At 42.6% G+C, this 20,460-nt stretch overlaps 1 protein-coding gene across 1 annotated transcript in view; it reads left to right on the forward strand.

Moving 5' to 3' along the window:
• BMP7 (bone morphogenetic protein 7) overlaps positions 1 to 18,475 on the forward strand; it is a 47,267-nt gene extending 28,792 nt beyond the window's left edge. Inside the window, exons 3-7 of the mRNA XM_074843320.1 lie at positions 6,547 to 6,695; positions 11,461 to 11,658; positions 13,494 to 13,570; positions 14,225 to 14,335; positions 15,643 to 18,475. Coding sequence (XP_074699421.1) covers positions 6,547 to 6,695; positions 11,461 to 11,658; positions 13,494 to 13,570; positions 14,225 to 14,335; positions 15,643 to 15,792 — 685 coding nt within the window. The 3' untranslated portion in view covers positions 15,793 to 18,475. The remainder of the gene's footprint in view (positions 1 to 6,546; positions 6,696 to 11,460; positions 11,659 to 13,493; positions 13,571 to 14,224; positions 14,336 to 15,642) is intronic.
• Positions 18,476 to 20,460: the final 1,985 nt, after the last annotated feature.

Below are 20,460 nucleotides of genomic sequence, written 5' to 3' on the forward strand. Positions count from 1 at the left end.
TCAGACTCTCCACTGTTGTAAGCAATGGCCAAAGCAAGAATTTCAAAGGGGACTTAAGTGCGAAGAGACAGGCAGATATGTAGTGGGATTTCTAACAGCAGCTAAGCAGGCTGGACACCTAACTCCTGTTGCAATTGATAGGAACTAGGGTATTTTCAAAAAGTACCCGTGCAGTTCTGGGGCAGATTATCAGTTGGGGCATCATCCTCAATTTATTAACCTGAAGCTTCAGAAAAAATGCAGACTGTATAGCTCCCTTCAATAGCAGAGCTTGATCCTGCCCATCTGTCTGCACCTTCAGAAGCTAAAATACCTCGTCCCAGAGTTACATCTCCGATTTCATCGGACCCAGCACTTGCACTGTGGAGTGAATCCCAACCCCTTTGAAGTCGATGGGAGTTTTGTTACTGGAGAAAATAAAGCCAGGTACTTGACCAGCCTTTGATAATTGAAATGTAGTTGCTACATGTTCACTTTGTGGCCATTATGGATTTCACAGGCTTCAAAGGCAGTGAATGATTGGAACGCTCATGTTACCAGCCCTACAGAAAAATAAGATCTTGCACGATGCATTCCTGGGTTTGACTTGCAGCTGGAACACTTTAGTTTGTGCTTCAAACTATACCACTTCTGCACCCAGATCAAACCTGACCCCCTTTCCAGACCCCTTTCTCCCGTTCATTGGAGTCTGTTTCCATGTTGTGGGTTGAAACATGTAATTCTAGTAACTAAGAAAGGCTTAGGCCCACCCAACCCGTGAAGCAGATGTGCCTTCTTTTTGGAGCTTTTTTAAGTACCAGTGTGATCATTCTAGGGATGGTGCAGCAAAGAAGGGTTTGTTTTAATGTTGTGCCCCAGCCCCATGACGGTATCTGCAAGTACAAACAACATCTAGAAAGGCACTGACTAGCTTTGATAATTTTTTTTTGTGACTTAGCTGCAAGTCAGTTGATAACTGTATTCATTTTAGCAAGTAGTAGGGGAAATTTAGCATGGAAACCCTGTAGCTCTCCAAGAACAGAGCTGCATCTAGTTATCTCTTTCAGACCATTCCTAAAAGCCACTGCAGCCTGCAAAACCTCTGACAAATCTTGAACTCGCTTAGCAAGGCACAACTCTTCACAGGCACTTGAGTAGCTACAGGAGGCATTCTGCATACCCCAGTGGGCTCTTGCTCAGCTAAGTGATGCAGTAATGAACAACGATTCAATGCTGAATAGAAACAGCTGTACTTAAAGTGTCAGAGATACGCATATAATCGCATTTCTCTCAGCACTGCCTTTACAAGAGGCTTCATAGTTAGGAAGCATGTTGCATCTCTCTGTAACAAACTCCCATTGCCACTTTTAATCAGTCTTTGTAACCTAGATCTTACCCTTCTCAAACACTACATAGGAAAGGGAACACGACTACTAGAAACACAAAACAGAATTAAGAATCTGCTGAAATTTTAAAGTGAATTTGAGTTCTCCCAAGGTTCAACAAAATTTACACAGAACTGTTTCACTACCAGTACAGCCAGTTTTCAGACCAGTCCTTGGAAACCACCTCCAGCAAACTGTATTCCTGCTGTGGCCATCCCTTCACCTGGAGGAGACTCCAGGCTGTGTTTGGCTGGTGGCTCCTCCCCGGGGGCACGGGGAGGGCTTTTATCAGTGGGGAGGAGAGGGAAGGATAAGCAGGGGAACCGAGGCGCGCGGGGAAGGGAAGGTGTGGGAGGAGGGCTGCATCAGGTCTGTGTACAGAGGGTGTTGCAAACGTGCCAGGGAGAGGCCCAGGGAGATCCTGGGGCCCTCTCAAAGTAGGAAAGTCTGAAAAATATTTTCCTATGCTTGTCTTTGGACAGCTGCAGCTGACTTTAAGCAATGACACCAAGCAAACTGGAATCTGGATACTGCAGTTTTTCAATCCAAACAGATGTCTTCTAACCCCAGATCTCCTCTCACACTCCCAGGATGCCCTTTCTGCCTTCTCCTCCCTCCACCTGCTCAGACCTGGATGTGAATTGCCCCTATTCCCCCATGCCAGCTCTGTCCTTGGGCTGCCTGTTAGTAAACTTGCTATCTTGCACCATGCCTGTGACCCAAACAGCCCTTCTGGGGTTAGAATACCAGTCAAGAGAATAGGATTATGCTCCTGGTTTAGTGGTTGTGGTTTACATGCCGAGTCAAGAAGACATTTAACATATCCATGCCTCAAGTGTTTCCCACTTTAAAACAGAAGTGGGAGGGTTGACCCATATTTGTAAAGCCATTCAAAGTCAGTTACAAGGTGTCACAGTATGGTTGTTGTTTAAAACACTGTTAGGTCTGTAATTCCTCAAACTAGCAGGTAGGGATTAGAGCAGGGCAGCGGCAGGGAAGCCTCAGTGTGCTGGTTGGGCTGGCAGATTACCTGAACGCAGGCAGAGGACTGCAGGGCCTGCTGGCAGTGGCTCTGGGCTGGCCGCTGCCAGGACACAGCCAGATGAGCCAGGGCTCCAAGTCCGCTCCCAACCCAGATGTGCCAGCACATCACAGAAATCAGCTTGTCTTGCAATGTAATGAAAGCTGCCGAGAATCACCTTCACTGATAGTGCCTGTCCTTCCCATTTATTTTTATCCCCCTTGGAAGCGCTCATTAGTGTTTACTACCACTTGTCAACCAGCAGGTTGAAATAACAGAGCTGGTGAGGAGGATGGGGAAGGTGAGTAAAGAAAACAGACACAAAAGCTGGGGCTGTTTGGTAAGAGGGCTACCCCATAGCAGTGTAGATCTTATGTGCATCCTCCCCAGCCACCCTCACTTTGCAATACTTGTTATTCACTCTTGAGTCCAGAAAACAAGTTCACTAAGGAAATTTCATGGACCACACAGCAGTTATATGACCTGTAGACAAATTTTTGGGAGTGTTTTCTAACGAGAGGTGACTCTCCTTTTTGGCATCCAGTGCCAGACACTACCAAAGCAATCAGTACACAAGTGCCAACCTCCTGTCCTCATCTTAGGTTCCACTGACAGCCTGATGTTTGAGAAAACTGAGCTGAACGTCCTGAGTTTTATCATTGCTAAAAGCTTTGACACTCCCACTGATGTCAGTACTTTGAACACTGAGCCATTTTGATGTGGTCTCAACAAAACATACTTGTGGTCTGGATCCAGACTTCATAATTTATGTAACTCTAATCTAGACATTAATGTTTCCATGTCCCAGCTTAATTTTCTGTAAAATGAGGATCATGTGCCTTTTCCTATCTCTTGGTCTGGTAAGAGGTTCAGTATAGTTTCTCGCATGCTCTGAAGTTCTCAAATGAAGGGATTGAATGCAGGGCCAAGGAGCCAAAGTGCTCTTCTGCCTCCTGGTTGCAGAGCTATTATTCATATCGCTCCAAGAATGCTCTAATTATGTGTACAGTTGGTAGGTAAGGTACCAGGGAGTGAGATGTCCACTAGAAACCTTTTCCCTTTGTGCTTAGACCTTCATCTCAAAGCTAAAACCTAAACCAGTGACATTAGTTAGACTTAACTAGCACTATCTCATATGACAAATCATTAGATTTGAGCCCTCACAGTGAATTTTTTTAAGTCTAAGGAGAATAAAATTCCTTTGCCATGTTTAATATGTCTTGCCCAACAATGATATCGAACGGGCTTGCTGTCTGTCTATTAGCTAGTTATTTAATGCTGTTTGCCATAAGTCTTTGGAGAGCAGGGCATTTCACTTAAAGGGAGGTTGTTCTTTTTTAAAGAACAAGAGGTTTCTTTTCATGAGAACAGGCAATACAATCTCAGGAGCCTCCACTTGCAACACCAGTCAGGTTTTGCATCCCATCCCTGGCCGCTGCTGGTGGGCCAGAGTGGAAAGTGCTAATCCAGGAGTGCTTGAACTTCTCTAGAGAGCGTCTGACACGGGGCCTTTTTGGGTCCAAATGTTCCAAGTGTGTGTGGGAAGGACACTTCCCTTTAGTGGGTCCCTTTGATCTCTCTCACTTCGGGCTTCCCCTCCAGGCCTATTGTTTGCACATTGCTGTAACTACAGGAAAACAAACGCATTATACAATTTCCCAGACTGACTCACCCTGGTACTTGATGCCTCATGTTGTCTGGTTACCCTGATTGCATCATGTCAGCATGGGAAGCTTAAAGGCTGGTTTTTCTGAGTAATAATACTGCAGTTGAGCAGTAGCTAAAAACAAAAAAAAGTTATCGTTATTGCTATTATCTTCAACCTGCAAACTATAAGGGAGAAAAACCAAGCAAGCCAAGTCCTTATTAACTAAACCTTGTGTGAATCATGAGTTCCAGTCAGGGGCCATGCTTAAATGATGCAGTATGTGAATATAAAAACCCTTTACTTCTGGAAACTTGGACTCAGCCATTGGAACGGGCCAATCCGTACTACTCCCTCGTCCCTGGCTCCTTTGGGATGCGTTTTGTTCAGCGTGTTGTAAACAGGGAAGGGCGGGAGGTGTCCACGCGACGGTGTCATGCACTGTGGGAACAGGGCAATTGCTTCTGAGTGGGGATGAAGCCCCAGGAAATTTGTTCCCCAGTTAGAGTTCAAGCATCCTACGTTCCTGTAACTAATGTGTATGTGGAGGGAGGGGGTTATCTGTACTGTTTATCTTCAGCTGTCCTAGGTGCACCCAAAGCTGACTGAGCTCCAGAGGAGAGCTCCCATCACCTGGGTTGAGCCTCTCCATCACTGCACCACAGCCCCTTCCTGAGCCACCCACTTTGGCTGCCCAAACATCTGCCAAAATAATCCCCATAGGATTCCCTATGCATTAGCAAGAAAGTGTTGCAGCAAGTTCAATTCTGATGTAGGGCTTCTTCCACAGACCAAAACTTTGCTCAAAAGAAAGCAAAACTCCCTCTCCCGTGCCTCCCTCCAAGGCAGGGACATGCTGAGCGAAGGGAGGAATTACAGTTGTCATAATCCCGCACCTGCAAAACATCTCTTGCAAGCATCAGATCTTGCCTCCTCTTTCTGAATTGAGCTGACAGAGAAAGCCCCTGCTTTCCCTCAGGCTGCACGTGCAGCACTGACTGCACCCTCAGCAGCATTGGCTCTATCTACCTATTCAGCCGTGCCGTATCCAAAGGTATCATACATTGGTGAGGAAACGACAGAATCCTCCTCATATGCACCCTGGGCGATGTGCTCACGTGCTCTGCACGAGCTTATTTCAGAAGTTTAATTTCACATAAGGCAACACAGATCCAGAGGCGGTGACATCTATTAGCTCACGGAGGAAAGCCATCATCTCTTATATGCTCTAGCCCACAAAGGTTGAAAGGAAAGCCAGATAGTAAAAACATTGCAATAAAACTCCATTTCTGTTTTGAGTCATCTGTGTGGGACAAAACCCTCTAATTTCTTGGTATTGCACAGAGAAAAGAATCACTAAAAGCTATGAGACAAAAGCCTGTGTGACGACAGCACTTCTCAGATTCATTTTTGATCACTTGATATTTCGTGCAGACAAGAGGCACTGTGTAAACTAAGTTAAATATATATATTTACACTGACAAATCAAAAGTGACAAAATTAATAAGGCCTTCTTTAAGCTTTGAGGACATGATTAAAGGGTTTTCCAAGGATATTTCTTCATTCAAAAGGATATAATTACACTTAAACAAGTTATCGTGTTTGCACACTGTAAGTACAAAAGCAGCTCTTACAGGACTTGTCTAGACACTTCCACCGTGTTTCTTTGTTCTTCTTGAAGTCATTTTTTATAAAAGAACTGCACCACTATCCAATTTTTTCATCCAAGTTTTATCTCTTTCTTAATTTCTGATAAAAGAAGATCCTTTTCTTCACAGAACCTGTTTTTTCTCAAATTTTTATTTTACAGAAATTTGCCAGGAAATGTTTTGTAAATCCAGAATGATTTCATCGTTTTCAAATGCACAAAATCCTCTCTGTTTCAGATCTTTCTCATTGCTTGGTATTTGTTCTTCAACTGGAATAACTCAGCAGTGGCCTTTAAAAAAATTTAACAATGAACTGAAAGAAAATTGCCACCCAAAATAATGCAGATCTGTGACTGTGCAGAGGGTTATTGCCTCTATCAATTACCTGTAACCTCAAATGAACAAATTTTAAAAAGTATTTCATATGTTAATATATGCACACCAAGTGTTCCAGCTGGCTTGCACCAATGCTACAATTATGCATAAAAGTCAGGAAATTATGTGTGGAAAGGATAATGAGCAGCATTGTCTGCCCAATTACCAAGTTTGCATATGCAAACAATAATTTTGCAAATCTGTGTCTGGCAAGCATTTTTTTCTGCAGTTGCATCAGCAGCTCTAAGGTTAATAGTAACAGCAAAGTAACCCAAAACCACCCCAACGCTGCTTCAACCCATCCTCCCTTTTTTGAAGAGAAGTGCTTCATCTGAAGGTGATTAGACAGGAAAGCACGCCAGCCCAGCTCTGGCATAATCTGCCTGTCGCTGAAAGGCCGACCAAGTGTGTTGCTTAAAGCATGTATGTGGATGCCTATAGAGACTCCAGTGGCAAGCCTGGGTAACTGGGAATTACACTTCTTTTTTTCAGGGATTCAGATTTGTTCCTGCTCGACTCTCGAACAATCTGGGCAGCAGAAGAAGGGTGGCTGGTGTTTGACATTACTGCAACCAGTAATCACTGGGTGGTGAATCCCCAACACAATCTTGGCCTGCAGCTGTCTGTGGAAGGCATTGATGGTGAGTGTCAGACACCAACATCAATCAGTGAGTTTCTGTTTCAGGTACCCGATTCCCAGCCAACAGAAGCCTTAAGCATTCAGTACTCTTTCCTTTGAATAGGATTTCTTAGGCATGTTTTTCCTAAATTTGCCTAAGATGGAAATAATTAAAAAAAAATCTGTAGACATATTTCAGGTTAAGGATGTACTCAAATGCTTTAACAGGTTGGTAACTTGTTTGCAGTCATTACAGTATTAGCTAGATACACATCCTCATCCAGGTACGTATATGCTACTGGCTAATTTGCAGGTAGCGCAATCCAGTCGAGGAGAAAGGAAGAAACTTTGCTATGTGCGAAAAGACACAACTGAGTGATGTAGAAGGCTGGTGTTAATTGGCACAAAATCATAAAACAGCTAGGAACCATTTTAATTTCCTTTGTGGCAGTAGAAATGACTAGTGAAGTCATGCCTGGTCTGGACTCCAAGATCTATAGTACGATTATGGTACAAACCTGTGAGGTTTGGGAATGGGTGGGAAGACCTGGCTCTGAAACATCTCCAGAAAGGATGTGTTTAGAGTCAGGCAGGGAATTTTCCTAACCAGCTCTTAACTAAAAAGTCATGCTGCTTTGTCTTAAAGTTAAGATTCCTGATGCTTACTTGGAAACTTGTGCAAGGAAACCAAAGTATCCTGGATTTTCATGGGGGTTCCCAGGAGCTGGGACCATCTGGAACTGCCTGACTGCCCCACAGGAGAGGTTAAGCAAAACCCAGCTCAAAACTATTATAACTACATTCAGAGTATTTATCTAAGGACATACTTTCATTCTCCAGATATGCATCTATGATATCACTTGCTATTGGTTTTTATGCAACCCTCTGAACATTTTCAGTAAGTAGTATTTTGCATAAAGACTTTTTGCAAAGCAGTTAACAGGCAACCTATGGAGAGTCATCTGTATGAAAAGATGATTTTACTTATGTGAGACCTGCGCACCGAGAGGTGTACAGGGTTTGTTTTAACCTGCCCTTTCCAAGAGAGTACAGAAACCCAAACACAGATACAAAGGAGGAGCTTCACCATGGAGGTTATTAGTTCTCCACCCCAATAACAGATACCTTTTGCCATCTTTGTATAAATATTAAAATTCAACCTGATTTACAAGTTAATCTTACCTCTTAAAGGTAAAACAGTAAGGCAAATTAACAGCCAAGACAAGTTTAGCCCATTTTCAAACACTTGCCCTTGTTTTCAGTTTCCAGTTTACCTCCTAAATGAAATACTTGGAAGTATGGAAGTTGTGTCCATGATCATGACACATTTGATCAATTATGGTTCACATATAGGAGAACCATCAAGACCCAGCCCAGAGTCCACAGAAAAGCAATAGCTGGAAGTAGGCTTAATATCTCTAAACACTATGGATACTACAGTATCACACACTCTTTTTCTGATAAAGTGTTCTTACTGGTCTGTCCTCCCCCACCCTCTCCTAGTGATTTTACAACAAAAGTCAGTCCTGGTTTTCAGCATTAAGGAGAAAGGCAGCTGATTTATGAATACGTTACAAACTTCAATGGAGACTTTTCAGGATTCTGCATCCAAGGAAATGCTGCAACTCTGCGCACACTCACGGTACCTCTGCTCTGCTGGAGCAATTAGAAATGGATCCTTAGAAGCATGCAGCCAGATCTATCACAGAGAGAGCTTTCAAAGACAGAAATTCCCAGGTTCAGTGATAAGTGCATTCTCATCTGTAACTCAACTCAATGAAAATTAGGAATCCGATTTCTTTTTGCACTCCTCAGAAATCTAGCTGAGTTTGTATATGATTTCAACCCTTTGCAAAGTTGCTGCCTTCTCGAAAATATATTAACAAAATACTTTAATCAGCATGTCATTAAAGTTAGAAAAGCCAAGTGCAGAGTTTAAAAAGTAAATACAGAGATACAGGACCTAATTCTCTGCTTGACTTCTATATCCAAGTCCCGTGGCAGCACACCTTTGCACTCACAGTTCTCCACCATACATGTGAATTTTTCTTTCTATTTTGAATGGCAAGGACATGTCCTTCTTTGCTCCCCAAGTTTCATTTTGGATTTAGACCAACCATGTGCAGTAACAAGAAAGTTGCTTTTACACCTGGACTTCATATGAAAATCATATGCTGCAAACACAGCAGGATTTTGATGCAACGCTATATGCTTGGGCAATCCCCAAAGCTTTAAGTGAATTAGAAAAAACCCACCACTTTTCCTTATATCTGTCGTTACATATAGGGGTCTGTAATCATGAAGCCAGTACAGTCTATTTTAAAAAATTATGACATCATAAGCACTGTCCAGATGAAATTATACAAAAGGAATTAAACTGATTTTTGTATTTCATTATAATCTTGCCAAATAAGTCTATTAACGTGTATAACTAGGGCGGAATCAAAGGGTATTTATTTACTCTTCAAAAATGAGGATCGGCTCAAGCAGCAAGCAGAAGAAATGTTGGAGTGACTCAGTAGCCGTCAGCGAGCTCTCAGCCCAGCACCTCGCTCGGCACCAGCACATGGGAACAGCAGCTTCCCACTTAGGTGTAGCTTCATTTATTACTTAAGATCCCATTTTAGACAGTATTAAAAAAGCAGCTTCATAAAAGCAGATGAAGCTGTGCCCTCTGGTTCAAGAACACAACTTCAGTTCTTTTGGGAGAAGTTTATCATTGTCTAATGGTGATATTCATGTGCTTAACCTTGCTTTCTGCATGTATAGGAAAGTTAGAAAGTGGATTTTTCCCATCTTTATTTAAAAAGAAATCTGCTACTTTGCATACAGAGCATTACATGCCTTTTTTTCCCCTAAGGCAACTGCCACCATACTGATCTTGAACATGACATGAGAAATTCATTGGTCAAATGCTACTTATTGCTGCACTAATGCAAATCCATTAAACATATCAGTGTGAAGCTGGGTCCCCTCACTGCATACTGCTGACCTCCTCTCTAGAGATACAGTAAAGGTGAAATAATTTACACTGGAAAAAACACAGCCGTAGATGTACTTCCTAGTTGAAACAGCTTTGGGAAGCAGAAAGGCTCTTCTGAAGGGCCAGGAGAAGCCATAGGAGCAGTATTCAGTGAGCTCTAACTCCTGCAGCTGAGCTAGTTTTCAGGAAATAAGGCTTCGATCCAGCAGAGCCCGAGCACAAGCAGAACTACTCGTATATTTAGCATCAGCTACTTGCTTAAGCGCTTTGGGGGCTCAGACTCAAATGTTTAAAATAAAAACTCTTCGGACAAGTTTCTGAGCAGTGGCTTAAGCAGAAGGTGAAGAAGTTGTTGATGTGTGTCCACGTACAAATCTACGTACGTGAGTTTTCGCATTTGCTATTTTCGCCAAAGCTTTTCCTGTCCCAAGATTAGTTTGTTTTATCTAGTTTGCAAGGCCTGGCCATGCTGCGCAGCTGTCCCACTGCCAAGCTCCCATTAAAACACTTCTTGAGCCAGTCCTCTCCACAAATCCCATATATTGCAGCCTGGGACTTGTTCGCTGAGCTGCACGCTTTTGGAAAAATAGAAAATGGACTCCAGTCGAGGCTGGTCCATTTCTTGGCCTCAAGCTTTGAGCACAGCACCCTTTCTCTGGGTCTGTCACATTTACCAATCTTTTAGCCATGTGCAAGAGCAAAGATGGAAACAGTTCCGTAAACACAGTAATTTGTAAGCCTTAGCATTTACTTTACTCATCTCAAAAACAGCAGTTATAGCATATTACCTAGAAATACTGCAGGTTACCAGCTTCTTTTCACATGGTAGTCAGAAACTAGTAAGATAAGGGCATTTTTGTCAGTGGAATGTAGAGCCCCTCACCTGCTCTCCCCAGCCAGGCTGCCTTTCAGGGCTTCTCTAGGAAAGTGTCAGCTGTCCTTTGGCATATTTGATTTGTGGCTGACAAGGCCCAGCTCTGTCTTAGCAAAAGGATCTCAAAAGCCATTAACATAACTTTGACTTAGCAGCAGTATTCAATGGCTTGGAACAGAATAATTTTGGATATCACCCCTGCATTTCTCAACAGCACCCAGACATCCTTTGGAGGCAACAGGGAGAGATATCCCACTGCCACCCCCACCTTGTGTTTTTTGTAAATAATTGATTTAATTCTACAGAGAAACCACCTCATCATCTTTTACCAAAAATCAAATTATTTTAAAAGCCCAGGATGAAGGAAGCATGAACAGTAATCAACAGTTTTGCAAAGTTCTCAGCACTGCTGTACCTGATATACAGCAATAAGCAAAATGTCTCTAAACATCTGAACTATTTCTTTTTTTCAGCTATGGTATATCTGGAACTCTGTCAGTGTTTCATACAAGGCATTTTTATTTTAAGTTAATAACCTTCCAGTGGGAATTTAGTGTTCCTATGGGCAGAGTTTTATGGTTCCTTTTATAGGATCACTTCAAATTATAGGTTGGTGAACTTAAAGAAACCCCTCTAAAGAATGCAGGAAAAGTTAATGCTAAGCGGATTTAGGGTAAAATAATTATATGTAGGACTATTTTATGTAACTTTTACATGCAGATATAAAATGAAGTTAGCTGTGCTGAGCTGCTCTTGTCAGAAGCAGCTTTGCCAATTAAGTCCAGGCCCTTGGTGGATCAGCGCAGACAGACATGCCTAGGAATCACCCTCGCCAGCCAGCCAGCAGCTCTCCTCCTTGTTGTCCTTGCTATGGCTGCTGAAAATGAAAAGCTACTGCAGGCCCTCTTACCACTCCATTCTGTTATTAAGGGCAAAGCATCAATCCCAAACTGGCGGGTCTTATTGGAAGGCACGGCCCGCAGAACAAGCAGCCATTCACGGTAGCCTTCTTCAAAGCCACCGAGGTTCATCTCCGCAGTATTCGCTCCACAGGAGGGAAGCAAAGGAGCCAGAATCGATCAAAAACACCAAAGAACCAGGAAGCTTTCCGGGTGTCGAACATTGCAGGTACAGCGCGGGTTGCTGGGGTGGTGTTTCTGGGCGTGGGATAATGTGGGAACGGTTTCTCCCATATTCAGTCTGTTTTCTTGTCTCTTTGGTCTACCACTAGTGTTCAGTTGCTGGTTTGAAACTACTTGGGATTAGGGATTATTCCAAAAAAGTTAGAAAAATAATGTTTATTTGAAACAATGTTAAACGAAGGGATTTCTTAATCCAGTTTAAAAAAAAAGAAAAAGGCACCTAACCAGAAAATCTCCTTTTCTCCCACAAAAAATAAATTCTCATTTTGAAATATAATTACATTAAATCAATGAGGGACCAAATGATAATGTAGTTCAGTGGATCTGAATCAAAACGCTGTAGATTTTCACATTTTGTGATTTTAAGTTTAAACCCCCAAAAAGATTAGTAGTCCCAAAAGTTTTGCCTGGAAGAGGAAAACCCATTTGTTGCTCAGGATAACTGCAGGTGTTTTGGGGGGAGCTGTGCCTCCTAATATGGAAGAAAACCCCATCAGGCATTTGAAATAGAAACGTGACTTAATTATGAGATACCTCAGAATAACGGGCCCTTGGTGACCTTCCCAGCAGGAACTGCAGCACAGGGCTTGCTCTGCTGAGGGCAGTGGCAGATTCAAGCTCTATTTCTGCGAGCGCTTCACTGTATGGAGGGAGAGCTTGGCAGAGCTGGAAGGAAGAGGACAGCGTAGGGCACAATATCATCTTACGCAACTCACCTTTGCCTTGGGTTGCTTGGGATTACCTGCAAGGCTATGGGAGAACTCTCCCATCAGTGTTCCTGCAGCTTCCCTGTATTTAATCAGGTCATTCCTGTCCTAGAACTAATGATGTTTTTCTGCAGCCGTGGCGACAGGTGTGGCTTCTCTGACCTGCCCACGTGTAGGTATTTTTGTACCTCTCACACAAAACCCAAGAGTCTCTTAAAACGGTTTTCCATGGCTTATGTTTCCAAGCTCTGGGTTTTGCAGTTCCCTGAGCATAGATGGTCTGCAGTTTAAGTGTGCATTTTTATCATCTCTTTGCTGTATAAATTCAATTTTTAAAGGATGGGTAGTGGACAGAAGAATTTCTTACTTCTGCGAGTATGTTAGAAAAGTCCCTGTAACCAGTGTCCTGCTCCAGCTTGCGGATGCCATATTGAGTTAGCTTCCAATGACAAGAGTTGAAAAAGTATTTTCTGGTACTTCTACTTGGGTCTCCACCTCAGGCTGTATGTCCAGGATGGACACAACTACCATAACTATCAGTGTAGTTTTACAGCTCCATGATTCAGACCCATGCTTTATTCTTTGTCTGCAGCACTGTCACCCATTGTGAGAAGTCTGTAATCTGGATCCAGCTGCACTGGACAGAAGAACAGATTCCACATTATCTTAATGTCATATGTTGCGTTTGTAGGCCTGAAGGTGCAACTATCACCAGTAACAGAGGTGATTCAAAGGCAGGAATTTAGAAAATAGGTAAAGGGTGCCTTTATCACTCCTTCCACAGATTCTCCTTTTAAATAGTAGGCAATAATCAGAGAGATCTGCTTTTTGCTAATACGAGGTCAGAGGAAGCCCAGGAAAAAAAAGGCAAAAAGCTATTTTCCCAGGCCTTTTTTGGCTTTGCACAGAAAGCCAGAGGGTCATTTCATATGTATTGAACCCAGCCATTATTTTATGACTAAAACTGAAAACATTAAAAAAGCAAGCCACAAGTGCAGCAGATGAGCAGCACTGCCTCAGTCCCTGTTGGGGCACTGCTGAGGGCTGTGGGTGCTGGGGCATGCCGCGAGCGTGGGGCAGCCCAGCCTTATGGCCACCCCTTGTCCCCACGCAGAGAACAGCAGCAGCGACCAGCGACAAGCCTGCAAGAAGCATGAGCTCTACGTCAGCTTCAGGGACCTAGGGTGGCAGGTAAGGGCTGCGCGTGACTGGGGTGGGAGCTGGGGTGCCTTTGCACATCGCTTACCAAGCTGCAATAGTGGTATCGAGCCAATTACTGGATTCTTTTTTCATTCCAGAGGGAAAAAATTATGTATTGCCTTTAGCATGCTTAAGAAGTGCTTCTACAAAGTTAGGGCATACAAATACTTAGTGTGAGACTGGCTAGAAACTCACACTTAGGTCTTTTTGAGAAACTGTGGCCCTGGATTTCCTCTGGCAGTGCTGAACGCACACATGGCTCTCCATTTTCATCTATTAATTCTTTTAAACCTGGTTAAGGACATTCTCATTTCTGAGAGCTTATACCTGCATTACAGCGATGGGCAAAGTGATCCTTGTGGACAGCCGGGAGCACACTGCTGAATAGATAAACAACTAAACCCTGAAGTTCAGCTACTCTGTGGGCATGTTTGCAAAGCAGGATATGTCAATCCAGGAAAAGCAGCCACTTTAGAGGTGTATAAAATAGCATTAGAAAGGTCGGTGTACCAGATTTTTATTTTGCAGGCCACTCTAATTGTATGTGGATGTATGAATTGATAGATTTATGTGCTGTTTTACTTTTTGTTTCACTGCACAATATTTCTGTCTTTTTCCACAATTTAATGGCTCAATTTAATCAAGGACTGGATCATCGCTCCGGAGGGCTATGCTGCATATTACTGTGAAGGAGAATGTGCTTTCCCGTTGAATTCATACATGAACGCTACAAATCATGCCATTGTACAGACACTGGTAGGTGCACTGTAGCTCCTAGTGCAGTTATATCTGATAGGTGTTACTCAGAAATAAGTTTATACACAAAAAAATCTTTAAGCTAACAAGAGAAGGAAGGTCTGCATTAGCTCATTAAGATGCCTGCAGCATTTGGCTCAACATGTCTAGCCAAGTGGCCTGAATTAATAGTTGGCTAGGAATTACCCTGTCTTTGCTGCAAGCACTGACATGCTCTCTCTAGTTTAAAAGGGCCCTATGATAGACATCTTAATGGTGGTGTAGTCCCACTGCATGGGAAGGAGAGAGCAGGACGTGTGTCCCACTATCAGCATCTCTTGGAAGAACTCTGTAAGGATCCACTGTATGGTGCCACCAAAAGCGGGTCTGGGGGCAGACTGAGGAATGGGTCAGTGAATTCCAAAATTACACAGGCCAGCTGCTCTGTGTATTTGTTTTAAGAAACCGTACAGAGATGTCCAGATGGGAGCCCTGAGCTGGCGTGTCATGACACCACGCCTGTGCTCACAGGGATCGTTGGCTGGGGGCCACCCAGCCCCAGCTGTGTCACCAAAGCCAGTGCACCATGGCTCTTGGCCTGGGCCAGCAGACATGCTGGTGCCAAACACCCTGGCTGAGCAGCACCTCAGCTGCCCTGCCTGGATGCCCTCTCCTACCCAGCTTGGGCCCAGCTTAACAGCCCCGGCCCCCTGCACGCAGCTGCAGGGCACAAGGAGGCTCACTGCACCTTTGCATCTACATCCCATGCCCTGTGCACATCTAAGGACAACATTGCCAAAAGTATTAGGGAAACTAGAAGCATCTACATTTCCAAGGGAAGAAATATCTGTGTTTTTCTCCTGGTAGATTGCTTTTTATTTGCTTTTTCCCTCTCTCCTCGGAGGTCCCACAGCAGGGAGCACAGGGGACCTGGAGCCCCTGGCCCCAGCCAGGTCTCCGTGCTGCCAGCCTCAGGGCCAGGGGTCTCTGCCCAGGGCTGATGGGATTTCTCACAAAACCTCGCCTGCACGTCCCGCAGAGTTTACCGTAACTGGTACACTTCTGCAGAATGTTGACTGCTCTGACAAATGGGAATTTTCTAATGAAAACCTGCCTCGCTGAAAGATTTCCAACTAGATCTGACTTGGGTGCGTGCGTCAGCCTCTGTACATGCAGGGGACATCTCAAGACATTTGTACACAAAGCCAGGTGTTCGAAACATGTCCAAGTGAGTGTATGGGACAGACAGAAAGTTGCCAGGGAAAGAAAAATATGGGGGAGGAGAAGGGAAAAGTAAATCTTAACATGCTTCTACTTTCATTCCCCAGGTTCACTTTATAAACCCAGAGACTGTGCCGAAACCCTGCTGTGCTCCTACACAACTCAATGCCATCTCAGTGCTCTATTTTGATGACAGCTCCAATGTTATCTTAAAAAAATACAGGAACATGGTGGTACGAGCATGTGGCTGTCATTAGATTTGTAGGACAGAAAAAAAAAGTTATTTGTAAAGAGTGGTTTTGTATGGCTATATGGGGGAGGGGAAAAGGTTAGCGCTCCAGCAATGGGTTTAAAAAAATCCCAAACAGTTTTTAGGACTGGGCTTCTGAAAGTTCAGACAATGGAACAGTTTCTGGATCTAAGTGGCATTTGAACACATTTTGTTTTAGTTTATTACAGACAATGAGCTTGTAAACTGAAACAAGCCAGAGAAACCATTTAAAACCAAATCTGCCTTCAAAATTGGCTCCTACAATACATACTTTTGCAAATGAGTCTTTCTGAAGATTGCAAACTCACCAGTGTTGAATGTGAGTTAAAAAATAGTAATCTATCCAAGGTGAGAATGTGCTGTGACAATAAGCATGTGTAGTTCCTGTAACACAGTTTGCAATAAAATAAGTGAACAAAATATACCTGGAGTGAACAGGTATTTTGTTAGAGAATTATTACTTCCATCCCTCTGTTTACTTCAATTTCATAAACAAAAACAAAGATTAATTACATGCAACTTCCAGTTTTAAACTACAGTAGCAAAAGCTATGTCTGGATTGATGCAAATTCAAGGGACAGATCAGTCTAAGGAAAAAGAAAAAAGACTTTTCTAATTGGCAAGCAAAAGAACTGAAGAAATGATTCCAAAGAGCAAGACTTTTTGGGTATAATTTTTTCTGTCAACAGGGAAGGAAATTTCCTCTAGAAAGAATTTGAGTTTGCTATGAACTTTAAACAGGAAAGCAAAATGTTAAGCAGAGATTAAACCTTTAACGTTTAGCTGGGGTGTCCTAAGCAATTATGGAGTTGTGAAAGCCAGCTTAAGATCCTGCTCCTGTTTGGAAAACGTCCATTGACTTCACTGACAGAACAAGTTTCAACACTTTTTTGAAAACATGGAGGCTCAAGTGCAAAAGGTGCTGTAAGCTGGGACATACACACAGCACCACACCGACTCAGCTAGGAACAAGCTAGGAAACCTTACTTCCCAGGGTCAGTGTTTATGATGAAACCCCTGCTCTATTATTGGCTTCACCTCTTAAAAAAAAAAAAAAATTCCCTTTCAAGAGCCACACCAACAAACTGGAACCAGGAGCAAGAAAACATCCCCTCCAGGCTTTTCTTTTTCCTTCTTTTAAAGTCACAGGTTACACAAACATTACACTTATGTAATTAAAGCTTAATTAAAGTTGTTGTGAAGAAGAATACAAAGTAGCAGTAACCAATCACAAACCAATTCAACACTTTGGCATACCTTGCGATTAAAAAAGTAGGATTGACATAAATTTCACCAGGGAGATAAATAAGAAAATTCTGTCCAATGAAACACCAGGTCCACAGCACACCCAGCTCTAAATCTCCAAACTTCAAAAACCTAAACCTCCAACAGATGGATCCAGAACATAATAAATCCCTGGAGATGGTTCTCTCTGCTCAGTGAGTGGACAGGGCGATGCAGCTGCAGTGGGAACTTGGCTCCGTATCTTGCCTTAGAGGAGAGTTAGAGAAAGAAGATAAATGAACGCAACCGCCCGATTCTGGAAATCACTCACTGCTCTTCTTCCTTTAAGTCACAGATCAAATCCAGACCAGATGCCTCACTTTAAAAAGAATAAGCAAAGGAAGAAAAATACCGTCTATGAAATAAATTGGAAACTTGTTTCTGATGATCTAATTCTAATCTTTAAGTCAACTGGTGTTTTCCCAGCAGTTTTCTCAGTAGCAGTATTAGGCTTATGGGAAAGTGCAAGTCTCTCCATGACATCGGTAGGTTTTGGACTGGGGCCTCAGCGAGCAGTTGCCACATTGCCAGATGTGCCCAGCTTCCAACCCAGGCAACTCAAACATCTGCAGGACCAGCCTGGCCGTGGCACGCACACACTCCGCACGTGCGACTCCAGCAAACTTCCTAACTGCCCCAAGGTGAGACTTTGGCCACACACAGCCAAATGGCAGGACAACAGCTGAAGCCAAAAGACCATCTCTCCCCAGAGCCTGCAGACAAGACCATCTACAATAAACAGCCAAAACTGCCCTCAGTGCGTCTCTTATTTAGAGTGAAGTATTGAAATCACACAGATTGGAAGTGTCTTTTGACATTGTATACCTATATACACCAGTGCTTCTGTAAACCTCCTAAAGGAAGTTAAGGCGCTGCCTAGAAAGTTAAAAGCTAATTGTGCCTAAACTTCCACTATTTAGTAGTCAAGGATTAGTTTTTCTTGCGGGTGTTTCAGTGTTGGTGGTCACTGCGTGGGTGTATTGCATTTTTAACTTGGACCACGGTATCTTCTGTATAGGATTCATATATTAAATATTATGTGGGATTGTTTCTGGTTTGGGTTGGTTTTTTTTTTAAACATAAGAACAGGATTTCTGTTGCTAGGCTCAACATCAGCTTCACTGTTTGTACATTTTTATGTAAATAGTTGTCACAAGCGGAAGAAGAATTATTTATTTCCATCTCTGAATTCCTTTTCAATCACATCCAGGAAAAATTATTCTCGGTTCCTAAACACATTTGTTTCCTTATTTAAGAAGATATTTATTAACAGTTGGCAAAAATGCATACACGTTTCTGGTTCTTTTCATAGAGCAGTTGTCAGAAGCCTTTTGTACAAACTAGTAAAATAAATCATTGCAACTTTACAAAAGATATCCCAACAACATTGTGTGTCTGTGTGGTTATTCTCCCTGTATTCAAAGAACCTTTTTGGCTGGGCAATAATTCATCTTGAGCCTCTGTTTTCATGTAGATCAATCTCTATGTACAGGCAAAATCAGCACATGTTGCTATTTGGTGTGACTCCTTCAGTCCAAATACAACAGAGAGGGAAGAACACAGAAAAATATGAATATGTTTTGCAGACTGCACTGCAAAGATCCATGATTGAATTATAGTGCAGCTGTCAGCAGCTGTTTCAAAGAAGCAGGGGGTAAATTAGTTCTGTTTACTGCTAACATAGTTCAGAGATTTAGTCATCCCAATAAAATTATAGAGGCACAAGAAAGGAAAAAAGAAACTCCAAAGGAACATCAGCCAAGAAGCTGACATTTTCTAATTTAGATTGTTTTAGCATATTTCAGAGATGCTGCTGGCATGAGGTTTCCTACTGTGGATACCACACCGCATTGCTATGGAGGCAGCTGAAAAAAATAATGGTCTAAATCCCTGTATTAACTAAACATTATATCTTCAGGGCATAACAGCAATTTTGGGGTTCTGTACTTTGAACTGTGAGCGGAGTTGTGCCAGTTTATGTAGATGTATTTGCCGATTCAGAGGCTTAAATCATCAGCGTTTTGGAGTGAAACTACTATTTTTCACAAGCAATTACAAATTCATAAGTAAATTTGCTTCATGCACTGATCTGAAGTCCAGCAAAGCATCAAGTGGAAAGACCTTTATTGACCTAAACTGATGCCTACTCAGCTTTTGTATGCCTAGACTAATTTTAGAAAGAGGATCCTCTGGTATTTCTCAGTATGGTCCCAATTCTCTGCATTTAGATGCAGTGTAAGTCAGAGGTGGTTCCAGCAAAGGGAGGAAATGAATTTAAAAAAAAATTAAATCATCCTGCTTTACAGTGCCAGTCTTGCAGCCAACAGAAGCTTTACCACTAACTTCAACACATCCAGCCTTATATCATGAAATATCGGTTGGTTTCCAGCTCTGCCACAAACACACACAACTTGCTGGATATGCTTCGTAGCAGCTTTTCCAGCCGGGGAGCCAAAACTCCATTCCCGAGCTGGTTGCAGCCTCCCCTCGGTCCGCAGCGCTACTGTGGCTTTGTCTCCTCATCTACTGTTCTGGAAGAGGAATTCTTGACTTGAATACGTATGCTGCCATAAACTGGCAGGGCCATAAAACTCTAGTGAACCAGCTTCAAAACAGCTAGATTTATCTGAGTAATGACATTTTAAAGCACATTTAAAACATTTTATAGATCGGTTATTTTAACTTCCTTCCAGGCCAAACTTTGAGGATGTTATGTTTGCTTAATTGAGCTGTTTCAGATCTGTTCCAGTACTGACAATAGGATCCTTTTTTCCCTACACAGGAAACTGCCTCCATTGCTGCCAATGTTCATATAATAAAAGATAATGATTTAAGTAAGCCTTAGCACAATTTTAAGATTTCTGATTTTTTAATAGAAGTGTCAGCTTTAAAGCCTAAAACCAGAAAGGGAGAGCAGAGCTTGCACAAGCGCAGCTCAGCAGCATTGCCAAGGACCGCGGGATTTCCTCTGCTGCTCTACTCAATCCTTTCAGCTCCGTCCGCAATAGGAACAGACACTTTCTGGATAAGTAAACCCAAAAAACTCATCTTTTGAGTTCAGAATTTGCATCCTCTGCATGTTTCCTTGCTTGCTAACTTCTATTGCTGCCACAAACACATTATTCTCTGTACTCAGCCGTTCCTTTAGAGAGAAATTCTGGCCAATTAAGCTAAAAGGAGCCTGTTTGAAGTTTTTATTTATCAGGTAATGATTGACAAGACCTTGAGGCAAAAACTAGGAGCACTTTATACTATAGTCATTCATTACCCAAGTACAAAAGCAACACAAATGGGTTATTATGGCCACTTTGAGTTACTCTGTTTTAAATAAAAATATCTATTCCCTTTCTCTGCTTAATGCAGTAGAATT

This window comes from Strix aluco, chromosome 17 (assembly GCF_031877795.1).
Source record: "Strix aluco isolate bStrAlu1 chromosome 17, bStrAlu1.hap1, whole genome shotgun sequence".
In the NCBI taxonomy this organism is placed as follows: Eukaryota; Metazoa; Chordata; class Aves; order Strigiformes; family Strigidae; genus Strix; species Strix aluco.